We start from the raw sequence: 18389 nt of genomic DNA, 5'->3' as shown, positions 1-18389 counted from the left end.
AATTCTTTTCTTTAAGAATGTTGAATATTGGCCCCCACTCTCTTCTGGCTTGTAGGGTTTCTGCCGAGAGATCCGCTGTTAGTCTGATGGGCTTCCCTTTGATGGTAAGCCGACCTTTCTCTCTGGCTGCCCTTAACATTTTTTCCTTCATTTCAACTTTGGTGAATCTGATAATTATGTGTCTTGGAGTTGCTCTTCTCGAGGAGTATCTTTGTGGCGTTCTCTGTATTTCCTGAATCTGAATGTTGGCCTGCCTTGCTAGATTGGGGAAGTTCTCCTGAATAATATCCTGCAGTGTTTTCCAACTTGTTTCCATTCTCCCTGTCACTTTCAGGTACACCAATCAGACGTAGATTTGGTCTTTTCACATAGTCCCACATTTCTTGGAGGCTTTGCTCGTTTCTTTTTATTCTTTTTTCTCGAAACTTCCCTTCTCGCTTCATTTCATTCATTTCATCTTCCAGGGCTGATACCCTTTCTTCCATTTGATCGCATCGGCTCCTGAGGCTTCTGCATTCTTCACGTAGTTCTCGAGCCTTGGTTTTCAGCTCCATCAGCTCCTTTAAGCACTTCTCTGTATTGGTTATTCTAGTTATACATTCTTCTAAATTTTTTTCAAAGTTTTCAACTTCTTTGCCTTTGGTTTGAATATCCTCCCGTAGCTCGGAGTAATTTGATCGTCTGAAGCCTTCTTCTCTCAGCTCGTCAAAGTCATTCTCCGTCCAGCTTTGTTCCGTTGCTGGTGAGGAACTGCGTTCCTTTGGAGGAGGAGAGGTACTCTGCTTTTTAGAGTTTCCAGTTTTTCTGCTCTGTTTTTTCCCCATCTTTGTGGTTTTATCTACTTTTGGTCTTTGATGATGGTGATGTACAGATGGGTTTTTGGTGTGGATGTCCTTTCTGTTAGTTTTCCTTCTAACAGACAGGACCCTCAGCTGCAGGTCTGTTGGAGTACCTGGCCGGCCGTGTGAGGTGTCAGTCTGCCCCTGCTGGGGGGTGCCTCCCAGTTAGGCTGCTCGGGGGTCAGGGGTCAGAGACCCACTTGAGGAGGCAGTCTGCCCGTTCTCAGATCTCCAGCTGCGTGCTGGGAGAACCACTGCTCTCCTCAAAGGTGTCAGACAGGGACATTTAAGTCTGCAGAGGTTACTGCTGTCTTTTTGTTTGTCTGTGCCCTGCCCCCAGAGGTGGAGCCTACAGAGGCAGGCAGGCCTCCTTGATCTGTGGTGGGCTCCACCCAGTTCAAGCTTCCAGGCTGCTTTGTTTACCTAAGCGAGCCTGGGCAATGGCGGGCGCCCCTCCCCCAGCCTCGCTGCCGACTTGCTGTTTGATCTCAGACTGCTGTGCTAGCAATCAGCGAGACTCCGTGGGCGTAGGACCCTGTGAGCCAGGTGCGGGCTATACTCTCCTGGTGCACCGTTTCCTAAGCCCGTCGGAAAAGCACAGTATTCGGGTGGGAGTGGCCCGATTTTCCAGGTGCCGTCTGTCACCCCTGGAAAGGGAACTCCCTGACCCCTTGCGCTTCCCGTGTGAGGCAATGCCTCGCCCCTGCTTTGGCTGGCGCACGGTGCAGTCACCCACTGACCTGCGCCCACTGTTTGGCACTCCCTAGTGAGATGAACACGGTACCTCAGATGGAAATGTAGAAATCACCCGTCTTCTGCGTTGCTCACGTTGGGAGCTGTAGACCGGAGCTGTTCCTATTCGGCCATCTTGGCTCCTCCCCCAAATACATTTTTGACTAACAATATTTTCAACCTATGATGGACTTACCAGGACGTAACTCCATTGTAAGTGGTGGATCATCTGTAATACCAAAAAAAGCATATTGATTAACATGAGGTTACTTACCTGGTAAAGATTAAAGCAGGTATAAGTTCCTTTTTACGCCAGCTCAGGGTGACTGGCCCCTTTTTCACTTAGTTGCTGTGAATCCTTGTTTTTAGAAAAAAACGGTCCATTTTAGAACTTTCCGTCTTCCTTAAAGTTTCAGTTGGATTGTATGGCATTTAGTACAAGTGACTACATTTTGGTTTGGTCTCTTGGGGCCTAGTGCAGGAGCTCAATCTGAAATAATGGACTCCCATAAATTTTATTTAACAGGGTAGAGCATAGTGATGGATAGATATGGTTAAAGATATGTAGATTCAAGATCATGCAGGATCTTATCAACTGTATTAAAGTGTTTGGATTTTATTCTAGTACTACTGCAATTATGGTTTGATTTATACTTGTAAAGTTTATTCTTGCGACTATGTGGAGAAATGGTTTATAGATGGGAAGGCGGAGAGCCATGGTGGGGCGGGTTAAAGTGCAAGTAGAGACACCAGTTAGTTAGAAGGCTGTTGCTGTAGACAGTACCAGAGATGGTAGCATGAGTATCACAGTGTTATCTATAGAGATAGGGAGAAATGGACAGTCAGCTTCCTTTTAGAAATAGTTTCTCCTAGATTTGGTGATAAGAGTATGAAGAGTGAGGGAGAAGAGCGTGAAAAAAATGTCTGGCGTGAACAACTAGGTGAATAGAGGTGCCATTTACTGAGGTGGAGATTGAGGAAAAAGCAGATTTGGGGAAGATGATCAAAATGTCTGCTTTAGACATGTTAAAAATGGGATTCCTGTTATACATCCACATAGAGATGTTGGGTCTACAGTTGAATGTAGGCAGAGTTAATTTACACATGTTAAGGTAATAGTGCCACATATAAGGTGGCATTATTCACATTATAAATATATACTTTTATGAAAACTTACAGATGGGCATGAATATTCCAGATCTTTAGTTAGAGTTCTGGAGCAATAATGTTAACTCTTGTGCTGCCCCAAACATAAATCTATACTCGCATGTACTATAGCTATGCACAGGTACAGGAAAATAAGTATATGTACATTCACTGACACGCACACATGTGTGGCTGCACTCTCTCAGCTGCCTCTCACCTCCTCTGACGTTGATTCTCTTGCTTATTCACCCACTGCTCTCAGGGACGTAATTGTTCCTCACCTGACTCTGAACTTGACGGGGTCATCTCTTTTGGAGAACAAGGGGTGGTGGTGCAGACTGTGCGTGTGCATGCTGCTGCTGGTGTGTACTCCCTGGGAGAATTTGTGAAGAGAATGACCACCATTTGCAGTTGTTTGTGTTGTACTACAATATATAGTAACTTAAACATTTTGATTTGAGGAAGAGACATCTTTTTCTAATTTTCATAAAAGTGCTGTAAGAGCTAGCCGTGTCCCTGAATGCTGGAGTAGGATGCTCAGAAGAAAGGTACTCTTGGCCAGTGGTACATTATTTGTTGGTCATCAGCATATACCTTGGTGGTCGATAAGTTTACCTAGGAAGAGAAGAGAGGCCAGTTCTGACTCCTTAAGTAACTCCAGCATTGAGAGATTTGGTAGAAGAAAAGATAAAAAATAAGTTTCCGGAGAGGTAAGAGGCAAATAAGAGAAAGTGATGTTACAGAAGTTGAGAAGAGCCCAATATAATCTATTTGGCCCAGAAGGCTTGGTGTTTTCCTTGCAATCTGTCCTGCAAAACTCTTCATGGCTTATTGTGCACTGTACTAATGATACAGGTACTTACCCAGCTCTTATTGCCATACACATTCTGGGAGCTCAGGAAATACAGGATCTTAGAAAAATCATCTCATAGAAGATTAGTATAAGCCTTTATATGTCCAGAAATGTTCTTTTGCCTGTTAGATGTGGCATGGATTATAGATTATTTTATCAAGGAATGTAGGAATATTGAAATATATTTTAAAAGAAAATTAAATACTTTCAAATCTTTTACTTATCATCTGTCATTTTCCTTTCAGTGTTTTGTCTTTTGTATTGTCAGATTAGTCTTTTGGAAACATAGCTAAATATATTATTATTTTGTTTAAAAATCTTCCGTTATGTTGCATTTCATATACAATAAAGTTTATACTCTTCAGCTTGGGATCCCATGCACTGCTGAATTTTGTCCCAAACAACTATTTTTCAATATCTTCTACCACTGTCCTTAATGTATTCTGCAATCCAGCCTGACCATAAAGTGTCCACTATTCTTAAATACTTCTTGTCTTTGCTTATGCTATAACTTCTGCCTAAAATGCCTTTCTTCCTTCCTCTCTATATCAAAAAACTACTTTTTTTGCAAGATACAATCCATTTTCTCCTTCCTCCAAAACCATCGTGAGCTGGAACTATTCTCTCTCCTGAACTGATTCTCCATTTTACATCTTCTTTTATATCATTTGCATCTCTGCCTTGTATATTACAATTTATTTTACATGGCTTACAACTCCAGTTTGACTGACATTTCCTTCTGATTATCCTACCCATTGTAGTGTAGTGTTTTTTTGTTTGTTCGTTTTTTTGTTTGTTTTTGTTTTTGTTTTTTTAAGACCAAGTCTCACTCTGCCACCCACGCTGCAATGCAGTGGCACGATCTCTGCTCACTGCAACCTCTGTCTCCCAGGTTTAAGCGATTCTCCTGCCTCAGCCTCCCAAGTAGCTGGGATTACACGCACCTGCCACCACGCCTGGCTAATTTTTGTATTTTTAGTAGAAATGGGGTTTCACCATCTTGGCCAGGCTGGTCTTGAACTCCTGACCTCAGGCAATCCGCCTGCCTCCGCCTTCCAAAGTGCTGTGATTACAGGCATGAGCCATCGCGCCCGGCCTGTAGTGCTTTTTTCATAGAATTGGTCTAAGAGGCAAATTTTTAAAAAGTCTTTCTCAATCTCACATCGCTATTTGTGTTTTGTATTACTTCCCCATTTTTCTGTAGGATCCAATGATGCCGTTGCTCCAGACTTCCCAGCTCAGGTGCTAGGCACAAGAGATGATGACCTCTCAGCCACTGTTAACATTAAACATAAAGAAGGAATCTACAGTAAGAGGGTAGTGACTAAGGCATCCTTGCCAGTGGGAGAAAAACCCTTGCGGAATGAAAATGCAGGTAACTGGATTGGCTTTGTATACTTTGTGGCTTTTTCTCCCCTTTTCACCCTAAATGAGATTACTATCCAATCTTTATCCTTTTTTTTCTGTTTCATTATACAAGCTATTATATTGCTATTATATTGCTTGCTATTATATTGAGCATATACAAGAAGGCAAAATTTCATAAAATCCTTTAATAATAAAGGAAGCATAAGCTTCAGAGATTTTTGAAAACTATAAACTTCATTTTCACAACGGGGAATAAAATATGATACAACTTTTGAAATGAAATAATACCCAATCAAGTTTGTTTTAGATACTAAGATCCATAGAAAATCTTGATTAAATTGCCACATTAGTTTATCTCTGTCAGGTATTACAAAGTAATGTCTTATAGGCTGGATTCTGTAGGGAGATATGTAGCTGACATGATTTTTTTTTTTTTTTTTTAATTTTTTTAAAGACGGGGTCTCACTCTGTCACCCAGGCTGGAGTGCAATGATGCAATTATAGCTCACTGCAGCGTTGAACTCCTGGGCTCCAGTGATCCTCCCACCTCAGCCTCTGAGTAGCTGGGGCCAGAGGCACACACCACTATGCCTGGCTAATAATTTTTTTGTAGTGATGGGGGGTTTTTTTTGTAGTGATGGGGGTCTCGCTATGTTGCCTGCGCTGGTCTTGAATTTCTGGCCTCAAGGTGTCTACCCGCCTCAGCCTCTCAAAGTGCTGAGATTACAGGCATGAACCACCGCATCCAGCCCCCATGTTGTTTTAAAATTTTTTAAATTTTCCGCCAACATTCAAAACTAAGATTTTTGGTTTTCCTTGAAAAAAATCAGAAAATCTGGCTGCCCTTTGGCTCGCATTCATTCGTGGTGGTAATCAGCTGCAGCTGAGCCATGGCTGTCCCCCTGCAGGCAAGACATCCATTCTCTTGTTTGCTTCCATCCCCACAGCTCTGAGACCCAGTCTGCTTCATTCATCCACCTTATCTGTCTGCTGGTCACTGTGGGTGTTTGAGTTTCGATCTTTTTTTTTTTTTGAGTTGGAGTTTCGATCTTGTTGCCCAGGGTGGAGTGCGATGGCGTGATCTTGGCTCACTGCAACCTCCACCTCCCGGGTTCAAGCGATTCTCCTGCCTCAGCCTCGAGTAGCTGGGATTACAGGCGCCCGCCTCCACACCCAGCTAATTTTTTGTATTTTTAGTAGAGGTGGGGTTTCACCATGTTGGCCAGGCTGGTCTTGAACTCCAGACCTCAGATGATCTGCCTGCCTCGGCCTCCCAAAGTGCTGGGATTACAGGCATGAGCCACTGTGTCTGGCCCCCACTGTTTTATAAAAGCTTTTTTTCTTCTGCACCCCTGCCATTATACTTCTATAGCTGATAGATGATAATATTTATTAAATGAAAACTCCAGTAGCCACTGAAAATTCTGTATGTATAATTGCCTGTGTTTGTTACATTTATACTTTTTTATTCCTGTGTATAACTATTAGCCAAATAGGTGCTACTGATCCCAGGGCAGTTTTTAAACATAGGGTGGCTCTATGTTCTAGTTTTGGGGTAGTGTTAATGACTTCGTGTGGTAGCATCAATGCCTTTGTGAGAAAAATAAATGAGGTCTGCTTGTTAAAGCACACATTTTTTTGGATAATTTTGTTCTATTTCAAAACACAGTGAAGTCTTCTTATAAATGCCTTTGGAAATAAGACAAGAGAAGCGTATCTACCAGCTAACATTGAGACTGCCAAGTAAATAAAAAGAAATAATTTTACAAAATATAGTTCATAAATGAAAACTCTTCTGCACCAGGGAATCTGTTACGTGTTCTCCACTATCCATATGCTAGTGGCAGTTTGGTTGAAACAGATAACCCTAAGATCCCAGTGTCAGATACTTCAGGTGAGGGTAGATGTGGAAAAATTGGGAGGAAAGAAGTGAACTCTGTCAGAAGTCTGCACAAAGAACTCACCAGCTTTACCTCACTCCCAGGCTTCATTTGGTAAGGATGATATGTTTGAAATAAAGTCAGGCTCAGTTATCTGAGGACCTCTACAATCTCCCATCTGTTGGTCTACTTACAGACTTTGCATCCTAAGGAAAAGCCCTCCTCCTGGCTTAGTCCTTAGTAGCCATTTCACCTTGAGAGAAGCCTAGCCTCAGAACCTCTCGCCTTACAGAATTAAAGAAGAATAGAGGAGAGAATGCCTGCCTGGGAAACTGAACAATGACCTATGTAATAGCTAAATGAGCTCATAAAATATCATACCATAAGTAAAATTCTCAGTGGAAGGGATGGAATGTAAGAGTGAGAAAATCTCTTCAAAAATAGAACATAAAGAGAAGGGAAAAGATTTTTTAAAATTCAAGATTGTCCCCAAAGTTTCAACATCCAAAGCGGGTATTCTGTAAAGACAATAGAGAAGGCAAAAAAGAAAGAACCAAAGGACTAGTATAGGAATAAATTTCAGAACTGAAAGATGTGAGTTTTCATACTAAAAGGGACTACCATGTACATAAAAATATACACCGAGGCACATGACCTTGACATTTTAAAACTGATTTGAAAAGAGATTCTAACAGCTTCCAAAAAGAAAACATACATTCCATATAAAGAAATGGAAATGAAACTTCTCAAAAGTGATAAACAGAGTTAGAAACCAAAGGAGTAATACCTTAGAATTCTGAGAGAAGATTATTTCACTAAAACAAGGGAGTTTATTTAAGTTTCAAAAGAAGGAAAGAAAGAAAACGTGGGATTGAGGAAATGGTGGGGGCCAACACAGGAAATGGGAAACGAATTCTCACTGTGGGGGTGGTACACAAGGCCTAGAACCCATTCAGATTGAAGCCTGCAAGGAAAAAGTCAAATTTGTAGGATACCTTATGTGATTGACTATACTTAGAGGAGGTTTTCAGTTCTATTTGCAACTATAAGGATGAAGTAGGGATTGGCACATAGAAAATGCAAAAACAAAGCTGTTATTAACTCTTCAGGAAAAGCAGAAGTTTGTAATAGAAAATAAATGTAATTACAGTTTACTAGCTGGCTTAGCTGTGAATAATAATTATATAAACAATCATATGTAAATGCTAAATATTGACTTAATTGAATATTGATTTAATCACTCACACCATTATGTGACATATAAACACTGAACGTTAATATAGGGCTAAAACTTTCCAGAAGATAGGATGAAAGGATATGTATGGGTAGGAGGGTTTTGTAATGAGATAAGTCCATAGATCTTAGTATATAGTATAAGAATAAATCCCAGAACTGAAAGATGTGAGATTGTAATTGATCTTAGAAGGAAATCAATAGATAATTTCTGGAACATAAAATGATATGGTAGTATAAAGCATGTCATTAGAAAATAAGGATATTGATGCTAGAATAAATGGCTAAAGGAGCTGAAAATGGTAGCCTTTAGAAATTGGGGATCTGTAGTGGATAGGAGAGGGAACTGCTGACTTTTCTTATAAGCCTCATGAAACTATTTGACTTTTAAAACATATACATTGTTATTTTTATTAAATCAGAATTTATATTGTCCTTCACCTCAAAAAAGTAAGAAGAAAAAAATACACTTAGCAAATACTGACTAAAGAAAAGGTAGTGTTAATATAGACAAAATAGAATTCCAGGACAAAAAAAAAAAAAACATTAAAGGTAGATACAAGAGTTCATCTCATAGTAATAAAAGGGTCAAATATACCAGGAAAGATAAAATTGTGAGCTTATATGTATATTCTCAAACATATTCAGGAAAAATTACAGGAATGTGTAGGCAAATTAACAATACATTTCAGAAATGTGAAAGACCAGGAAGTAGAGAAAGTAGGGCCGAGCGTGGTGGCCCACACCTGTAATCCCAGCACTTTGGGGGGCCAAGGCGGGCGAATCACGAGGTCAGGAGATCGAGACCATCCTGGCTAACACGGTGAAACCCTGTCTCTACTAAAAATACAAAAAAAAAAAAAAAAAAAAAAAATTAGCCGGGCGTGGTGGCAGGCGCCTGTAGTCCCAGCTACTCAGGAGGCTGATGCAGGAGAATGGCATGAACCTGGGAGGCGGAGCTTGCAGTGAGCCAGGATCACGCCACTGCACTCCAGCCTGTTGTATTTAAAATCAGGTGTTACCCTCAGCATGGGGGAGATGGAAGGAAGAATGAGGGGAGCGTGTATGTAAGTTTCTAGCCAGATTTTATTTCCTAACCTGGGTGAGGTTATATACACTTGCTTTTTGTAATTCACTGAGCTCTTTATGTGCACATTTTCCCCCATATTTTCCACTGTACAATTAAAAAGATCTTTTAAAAAGCAATATGGTACTTAGAAATGAATCTAAAAGGGCATGTAAGATAAACAATATGGTACTTAGAAATGAATCTAAAAGAGCATGTAAAACTATTTTAAGAGAAAATTATAAAACTACATTGAAATATATTAAGACCTAAATAGTTGGAAAATTACACAATTGTAATAATAAAGATGTCACCAAATTAATTTCTAAATTAAATGCATTGCTACTCAGAATTCCAGTAGGATTTTTCGTGGAACTTGACAGGCTGATTCTAAAATATTTATGGAAAATCAAAAAAAGTATATTTAAAGAATAAGATAAGGGATCTTGCCATACCAGACATCAAGACTTATTACATGCGTAGCTTATTTAAGACATCATTTGCAAAGGAATAAACAGAAAGAAAAATGAAACAGAATGGTGACCCAGAAACATATCCATGACTGTGGAAACCTAACATACACAGAGATGGCATAACAATCTGTGGAGAAGGGATGAAGAGGAACTATTCAATAGAGTTTGAACCAGTGAATATATATCTGGAAAAAATAAAATCAGATAAATCACTGCCGCACGCTAAACAGAAATGTATAGTATACCAGGCATATTAAAAGTAAATGGGATAACTAAGTTTTTAGAATTTAGATGGTCTGTCCTTATGACCATGTGATAATAAAAGATTTCTTAATCAGGACACACAAAGCACCTACCCTAAAGGGAAAATATAATAAATATGCCATTATTAAACTGAAAAATTTTTTCCGTAAACGATATCAAACAATTAAAAGACATGAAACAGCCTGGGAGAAGATATTTATAATGCACGCCACCTGCAAAGACATTTCACAGGAATGTTCATTGCAGTGCTTTTCAAAATAGGAAATAGCCTTAAGTTGATCAACAGAGGTGTATTCATATATATTAATACAATAGAATAATACATAACATTGAGAATCAAAGACATATATTAATTGACTAAATCTCAAAATCATAATATTGAGTGAAAAAGGCATAGTGCATAAAGGTACAGACAGTATTGTACCCTTCGTATAAGGTTTAAAGAAACTTGCAAAACAATGCTGTACATTGTTGGTTAATATATGCAGTGTAGTAAAGAATTACAAAACATCCTTGATATTGATAAACTCTAAATTTGGTATAAAGGCTGCTACTGAGAAGTGAGAATGGCATCATTGGGAACACTTTACACACGGAACATTATATTTGTAATATTTTATTTCTTAAGCTCTATGGTAAATACTTTGGTGTTCATTTTGTTGCCTATACTTTCGGTATGCCTGAAATATTTTATTAACATCAAAACATTTTTTAATGATCTAAAAATTTCAGAAGACATTTAGATAAAAGAGATTAGGAGGAGGATTGAAGTAATAAGAAGTAAGAAAAATGTATGAATTAGAAGAGGTAGCAAGAGTTAACTGGTTCTTTGCATTTTTAGCAATCTCTATTGCCTTTCTGATTTCTTTGCTGAAAAATATACTTACAGATAAAAAATCAAAAATGATCAAGAAAAATGGAAAAGAGAAATAGTATTAGACAAGTTTAGAAGGCTATCACTGCATGAAATTTTTTAAAAATTGTATGAGAATGCTGTATATAAAATCTAGATGATAAAAGTGCTTTTCTTGGATTATATGAAATATAAAAATTGACTCCATAAGTGGTAAAAACTTTGAATAGGCCGAAGAACTTGAAAGCATTGTTCACATCTTTTTTCCTTTGAAAAAACATACCTGATTTTTCTTTTTTTTGCTTTTTTTACTGTTGCATCAAACCATCAAGGAACAGAATTTATTTAGAATGTTTTTATTTTATTTTATTTTATTTATTTATTTTTGAGACAGAGTCTCACTGTCGCCCAGGCTGGAGTGCAGTGTCACAATCTCAGCTTACTGCAACCTCTGCCTCCTGGGTTCAAGTGATTCTCCTGCATCAGCCTCCTGAGTAGCTGGGACTACAGGCGTGCACCACGACGCCTGCTAGTTTTTGTATTTTTAGTAGAGTTGGGGTTTCACCATGTTGGCCAGGCTGGTCTTGAACTCCTGACCCCAAGTGATCCACCCGCCTCAGCTTCCCAAAGTGCTGGGATTACAGGTGTGAGCCACCCCGCCCAGCTTTAGAATGTTATTTTATTTAAACTGTTGTTGTACACAGTAAAATATGAAAAATTTTTCAATTCATGTCACAGTTTTTACACAGGTGGAGCCTAAGAGGTACTTTTTTCCTAATATATACATGGATTTGGGGTTTTGTTTGTAATTTTGGGGGAGGATTACTTGTCTGTTGTGTTTATTATCTTTCCTTTTCTGAAATCAAATGATGTCGTTATTCCAGATGCCTCAGTTCAAGTGCTAATCACTGGGGATGAGAACCTCTCAGACAAAAAACAGAAAGAGATCCACAGTACAAGGGCAGTGACTGAGGCTGCCCAGGCTAAAGAAAAAGAATCTTTGCAGAAAGATACTGCAGGTAGCTAAACTGGATTGTCTGCATATTATTTTCTTCTGGTCTTCTAAAATGAGACTATTCCCTTAGGAACAGAAACAGAAATATATTCTCTATTTTCTTCTTGCTGTCTTCAGCTCTCTTCTATCTCATGTATATATGAAATAGTTAAGGTATGTTTGGCTATATTTTTTATATACTTTGGCAGGTAAAATTAACATATTTAAAGTTCTTTGAGGTATTTCTGGAGGGTTTTGGATATAGTAAACAAATTAATCTCATTTCCAGAAATTCATTTAATGGACTTTTTACCTCTGCTGATAAAATCTCAATTCTGTGAGACATGGACCCTCTAATACCATTTTTGTACATAATCCTTTATTTAGGAATTCAGCTTGTTTACTTCCTATCAGTTACTTTACTTCAGAGGGATTATGCCGATTTAAATAACCCTAATAGTGTATTTACGTTAGGATTAGCTTTGACTGTGAGAGAGGAAAACAAAAGCAAAATAACATAGGCTTAAAGAAGACAGAAAACTCTTTCTCTTTTTTGTAAAACTCCAGAGGTAAGCATCCAGAGTTGACCTTGTACTCCAGAGTATCGGAACAAAGCTGTTGCTCTCTTGTTACTCTAACATTTCTGGCCTTCGTTCTTAAGCTGTAGCCATCAGCCCATATTGCAACCAGCAGGAAGAAAGGAAAGGAAAAAGCACATTCCTTCCTTTAAGGATACTTCTGAGAAGCTATATTACATTCCTTTTGCATTCTATTGGCCAGACCTTTAGACACATGGTCACATGTGCCAGGGAAGCTGGGAAATTGAGTTGTTATTCTAATAACAATGTGCCCAGCTAAAGTTAGGGTTCTGTTTAGAGGAATAGGAAAGTGGTTGTTAGAGGACAGATAGTATTGATAGTTGCTGCCACAATTGTAAGCTAAAACATTTTATAACATAATTAGCTGCTTCTCTTCTTTAGGTATTGCTTGTTTAAAAAGGTTAGATTGTATTCTGGGCAACACTTCTGAATTTTACCCCATTTTACTATTACTAAAAGAATGTTCCGAAAACAGTTTTGATCATGTTAATCTCCTAATCAAAAACTTTAGTGTTTCATTGCCTGTAAGGTTAAAATCTAAACTCTTTTAGCACTGTCTTCCGGAACTGTAGCGTCCACTCCCAAACAACTTTCTAACACTAGTTCTCACCTCTTTTCGTTATAAATTCTATAATCAAATGCTATATACTTGCTCTGTTTCTTAGATGCTAAGTTACTTTCCTGACACCATTCTTCTGTTATGTAGTCACCTTTTTCTTTCCTTCTGAATGTGTATCCCATCTTAGCTCTCTTCTGATGCCAAAATCAGTTGTCTAGAGTTCTGTGGTACTCCCACCTGCAATTAGTTTTTCTTTCTTTGAATACCAATACCTCTTTTTCTGACTGTTTCTTATGGTATATCTGTTTACGTATGTAATTTTTTGCCCCAATTTTCAGTTATTTTCTAAACGCATTTCTGAGTCATCTTTTTTCTTCAATATCACTAACAAAGCCTTTCACATAATACATACTTGAGAGACATTTAAAAATATTTTATGTCAAGTTTCTGTCTGTATAGTGTGTTAATTTCCCTTTCATAGATTCCAGTGCTGCTGCTGCTGCAGAGCACTCAGCTCAAGTAGGAGACCCAGAAATGAAGAACTCGCCAGACACTAAAGCCATTACACAGAAAGAGGAGATCCATAGGAAGAGGACAGTTCCCGAGGAAGCCTGGCCAAACAGTAAAGAATCCCTACAGATCAATATTGAAGGTAATGGGATTGGGTTGTGTGTGAGTGTGTGTGTCTGTGTGTGTATGTGAGGGTCAGTGTTAGTGTGTTTCCATTTCATTCTGATGAGAATATAGCCTCATGATTAAACAAAAATTCCTTTTCTTTTTTTATAACTTTCTTGTGTAAAGTACTTTGATGCTACTATTAGGTTACTATATATATAGATTTGTAAAGTAATTGTTACTTTTTGGAAAATGTATTAACAACTTAGAAACAGGATTATAAATAAATACCTAAGGCTGATAGTTTTAGAAGTATCTTGTCTCAGTCCCCAAACAGAAGGCATTCCAGAAGACTATAGCAAAGATAGTGAGACCATCAATACAAACTTTTAAAAAATTACAATAAAATCACATTTATTTCTGTTTGTCCATGGGCCTCTTGTTCTGACATAAAAGGGTATAGAACACAAGACATTACTACCTAGCCGTCAAACTTTACCTCTTAGAGGAAGATGGAACAGCCTACATAAGGAGAGAAAAGAGTCAAGGAGCTAATCTACCCATACTGGATTTTGGAAATAGTCCGGGTTCAACTGCTTACATCAAGAATATACAAAATAAATGATTTTTTGACAATAGCTAAGACTACACAATGGGGAAAGGATAGTCTCTTCAACAAATGGTGTTGGGAAAACTAGATATCCACATTTAAAAGAATAAAGGTGGACCTTTTCTTTACACCACATACAAAAGTTAACTCAAAAAGCGTTAGTGACATACATGTAAGACCTTAAAGCCATAAAACTCCCAGAAGAAAACATAAGGGGAAAGCTTCAGGACATTGAACTTGGCAATGATTTCTCAGATGTGACACCAAAAACACAGACAACAAAAGCAAAAATAGACCAATGAAACTACATCAAACTTGAAAACGTCTGCTTGCCAAAGTAAACAAGAGTGTGAATAGGCATTCTACAGAATGAGAGAAAATATTTGCAAATCGTGGATCTGATAAGGGATTAGTATTCAGAATATATAAAGAACTTATGCAACTCAATAGCAAAAAAAACCCAAACAACTTATTTTTAAAAACACATAACTTATTTTAAAATGAGCAAAGGACTTGAATAGACAATAGAAGATATACAAGTGCTGTATCAAGCATATAAAAAGATGCCCAATCTCTCTAATCATAAGAGAGATGCAAATCAAAACCACAATGAGATATCACTCACACCTGTTAGGATGACCACTATCAAAAGAACAAAATAGCAAATGTTCGTGAGGATGCAAAGAAATTGAAACCCTTGTTCACCATTGGTGGGAATGTAAAATGGTGTAGCTATTATGGAAAAGAGTATGGAGGTTCCTCAGAATAATGAAAAAGAATTAGTATATGATCCAGCGATCCCACTGTCACTGCTGGGCATATAACGTAAAGAATTCAAAACAGGACTTCAAAAAGATACCTGTATACTCATGTTTATTGCAGCGTTATTTATAATCAAGAGGTGGAAGCAACCCACATGTCCATCAGCAGATGAATATATTAAGAAAATGGGAATTATTTGTCAATTAAGAAAATATGTTACATACATATTTGTATTGTGTACAATACAAATAGTGTATTGTGTACAATACAAATAGTGTATTGTGTACAATACAAATAGTGTATTGTGCAGCCTTAAGAAAGAAGGAAATCCTGTCACATACTACAAGGTAGGTGAACCTCAAGAATATTATACTAAGCAAAATAAATCAGCCACAAAAAGATAAATACCATATTGTTTCTTGCAAATGTTGCGGGATTTAGGAGGATGAGAGAGACCTTGAGTTTAAACAGGAGAATCTTTTATTGAGTGCACTCAGGCCCAGCAGACTCGTACAAAGGCTGGGCCTGGAACAAAGACAGCACTTGACTTTTATACACACTTCACAAAAGGGGGTGGGCTAGCTTGAAGCAAGCTTACAGTGGCGTGAAAGCGGGGAAACAAAAGCAGGACAAAGACAGTTAATCAAACTGTAACAGGTTCATAACTCAGGATTGCACATAACCATTGCTATGCAACCCAGATGTCCATTATCTAGGTTTGCCTAGGCACGGGCTTATCCCATAACCTTCGCTATGGTGCCCAGGCAGCTGTAGTTCAGGCCTACTCAGGCTTCTCATGACCTTCATTGTACTTCTTAGATAAAACAGTATACTTGAAGTCACTAGTTACAGAGAACAGGAATCTATAAACTCATTCCATAAAACAAAGGAAAATTTGTTTTTTCTTCTCCCTTTGTTGAGGGAGTGCTGGGAGAGTCTCCAGAGCACATTAGATAATATTATCAAGACTTTTCCTGGGTCTGGGCTGTGCCTGTTGCTGCCTCTGGGACAAGTCAGCCTAATGCAGGAAAACTTACTTCTCTTTCTTTTTCTTTTTATTTTTTTTTAATTTCCCGCCTCAATATGAAATATCTAAAGTAGCTGAAATCATAGAAACAGAAAGTAGAATAGTGATTGATTGCCAAGGCTTGTGAGAGGGTGGACAGAGAATTAGTATTTAGTAGGTATAGAGTTTCAGTGTTACAAGATGAAAGAGAGATTGTTGCACAACAATGTGAATATACTTAACACTGCTGAACTGTACACTTAAAAATGGCTAAGATGGTTAATTTAATGTCATACTTTTTGTCACACACAAAAATAATACATAAGATGAAGAAATATAACATTGCAACTTTGCAGGGGTTAGTGTGGGAGACATAGCTTGCAAAAGAAAGATGGAAATATAATCTGTAAAAGCATACTCTAGAAGATAAGAAATTTTTTTCTAAATGTTTTACACTCTGAATAATTTTAGAAGACATGAAGTATATGAAATAAAAATTGATAGAATAATGAAATGAAAAGGGAGATTTAGGGGATAAGAGAACAAAATGAAATGAAAAAAAAGTACCATTTAGAAGAAAGAGATGAAAGCAATTAAAAAAAAATGATGGAATTTGAGGACTGACAGTGAAAATCCAACACAATGATATCCGTTGTTACCTCTAAAGAGATAATAGAAAAATAAAGATATAAGGAAGAATGGAACTTACAATTGTATGTATGTATGTATGTATGCATGTATGTATGTATGTATGTATGTGTTTTTAGACATGGAGTCTCATTCTGTTGCCCAGGCTGGACTGCAGTGGTGTGATCATAGCTAACTGTAGCCTCAAACTCCTGGGCTCAAGTGATCTTCCCACCTCAGCCTGTAGAGTAGCTGGGACTGTAGGCACGTGCCACGACACCTGGCTTGAACCTGCAATTTAAAAGGGCGTCCAAGTCCTAGGAAAATTTTGTATATAGTGTTCAATACTGAGATGTATGTTTGCGATAGTACTGAACTTTAAAGAAAAAGAATGAATCATGCAGGCCTCCATACAGAAAAAACAAGTAGAAAATGCTCAAAGACGGGGACAGGCAGAGGACAGGGAGGTTAAAGGAGGTATAAATGAGCAAACTTCACCTTTAAAGTTGTAAAATCAAAAAATACATGTGGAAGTGAGTATATTGTTGAAAATTATAGGCCAGACGCGGTGGCTTACGACTGTAATTCCAGCACTTTGGGAGGCTGAGGTGGGTGGGTCACCTGAGGTCAGGAGTTTGAGACCAGCCTGACCAACATGGAGGAACCTCATCTCTATTAAAAATACAAAATTAGCCAGGCATGGTGGTGCATGCCTGTAATCCCAGCTACTCAGAAGGCTGAGGCAGGAGAAGCACTTGAACCCAGGAGACAGAGGTTGCAGTGAGCCAAGATCATGCCATTGCACTCCAACCTGGGCAACAAGAGTGAAACTCCATCTCAAAAAAAAAAACAACAAAAAAAAGAAAATTATAAAATTTACCCCTAAAAGAGTTAAAATTAAACTATAAAACATCCAAAATATTTAGAAAAACAGGTAAGCATGGAGGTAAAGGGAGGGAAAAAGAAAACAGTAAATTTGTAACAAAAACAAAAAATTGCCATAAAATGAAAGACAGCAAAGCATGCAAGTCTATATATAAGTAAACTAAATTCCCCTATGTTAAAAAAAAGAACTTCTTGGATTATATTAAAAAACAAACCCAGTTCCATGCTATATAACAAACATATCGAAAGTAAAATTGCTGAGAAAGGTGGAAAGCAAAAAGAAAACTTAGAGATGTATCAAAAAGAAATTTGGGGGCATTAATATAGATGAGGTTAAATTCACCAAAAGTTTTGCAGGAATTGAAGAGGTATATTTTTATACTGATTTGCAATCCACAATGAGGATATTTTGCATAAATCTTTAAACATCAAATAACTTAGCATAAAAAATTCATAAAACAAAAACCAGGACCTCAATCAATAAGGAAATTTATGTTGCCTTAAAAAAGAATGAAGGAGGGTGGGGTGCGGTGGCTCACGCCTGTAATCCCAACACTTTGGGAGGCTGAGGCGGGCGGATTAAGAGGTCAGGAGATCGAGACCATTCTGGCTAACATGGTGAAACCCCGTCTCTACTAAAAATACAAAAAAATTAGCCGGGCATGGTGGCGGGCGCCTGTAGTCCCAGCTACTCAGGAGGCTGAGGCAGGAGAATGGCGTGAACCTGGGGGGCAGAGCTTGCAGTGAGCTGAGATCACGCCACTGCACTCCAGCCTGGGTGACAGAGCAAGACTCTGTCTCAAAGAAAAAAAAAAAAAAATGAAAGTATGGAATTATATGAAAACAACTCTTAGGATAGACTGTGAGGCAGAAGGTGCTTAATGCGGTGATCGGACGGTGGAATCTGCTTGTAGGGAGAAAAAAAATAAAACAGACAACCCTAGGAAACCTTCAAAGAGAAATGGACAAATACAAAATAATACTGGGGAGCTTGAACACACATAATTAGCTTATGACAGATCGTG

At 38.2% G+C, this 18389-nt stretch overlaps 1 protein-coding gene across 14 annotated transcripts in view; it reads left to right on the top strand.

Moving 5' to 3' along the window:
* ALMS1 (ALMS1 centrosome and basal body associated protein) overlaps positions 1-18389 on the top strand; it is a 229282-nt gene that overhangs the window by 151667 nt on the left and 59226 nt on the right. For all 14 annotated transcript variants that reach the window (XR_008522357.2, XR_008522360.1, XR_008522358.1 and 11 more), the window contains 3 exons: positions 4775-4945; positions 11592-11726; positions 13341-13511. Coding sequence is in view for 11 of the 14 variants with exons in the window: in XM_009237176.4 (XP_009235451.3) it covers positions 4775-4945; positions 11592-11726; positions 13341-13511 (477 nt within the window). In the remaining 3 variants the exon portion in view is untranslated. The remainder of the gene's footprint in view (positions 1-4774; positions 4946-11591; positions 11727-13340; positions 13512-18389) is intronic.

This window comes from Pongo abelii, chromosome 12 (assembly GCF_028885655.2).
Source record: "Pongo abelii isolate AG06213 chromosome 12, NHGRI_mPonAbe1-v2.0_pri, whole genome shotgun sequence".
Lineage (NCBI taxonomy): Eukaryota > Metazoa > Chordata > Mammalia > Primates > Hominidae > Pongo > Pongo abelii.
The sequence above is the reverse complement of the archived record's forward strand: the minus strand, read 5'-3'. Positions and strand labels throughout refer to the sequence as shown.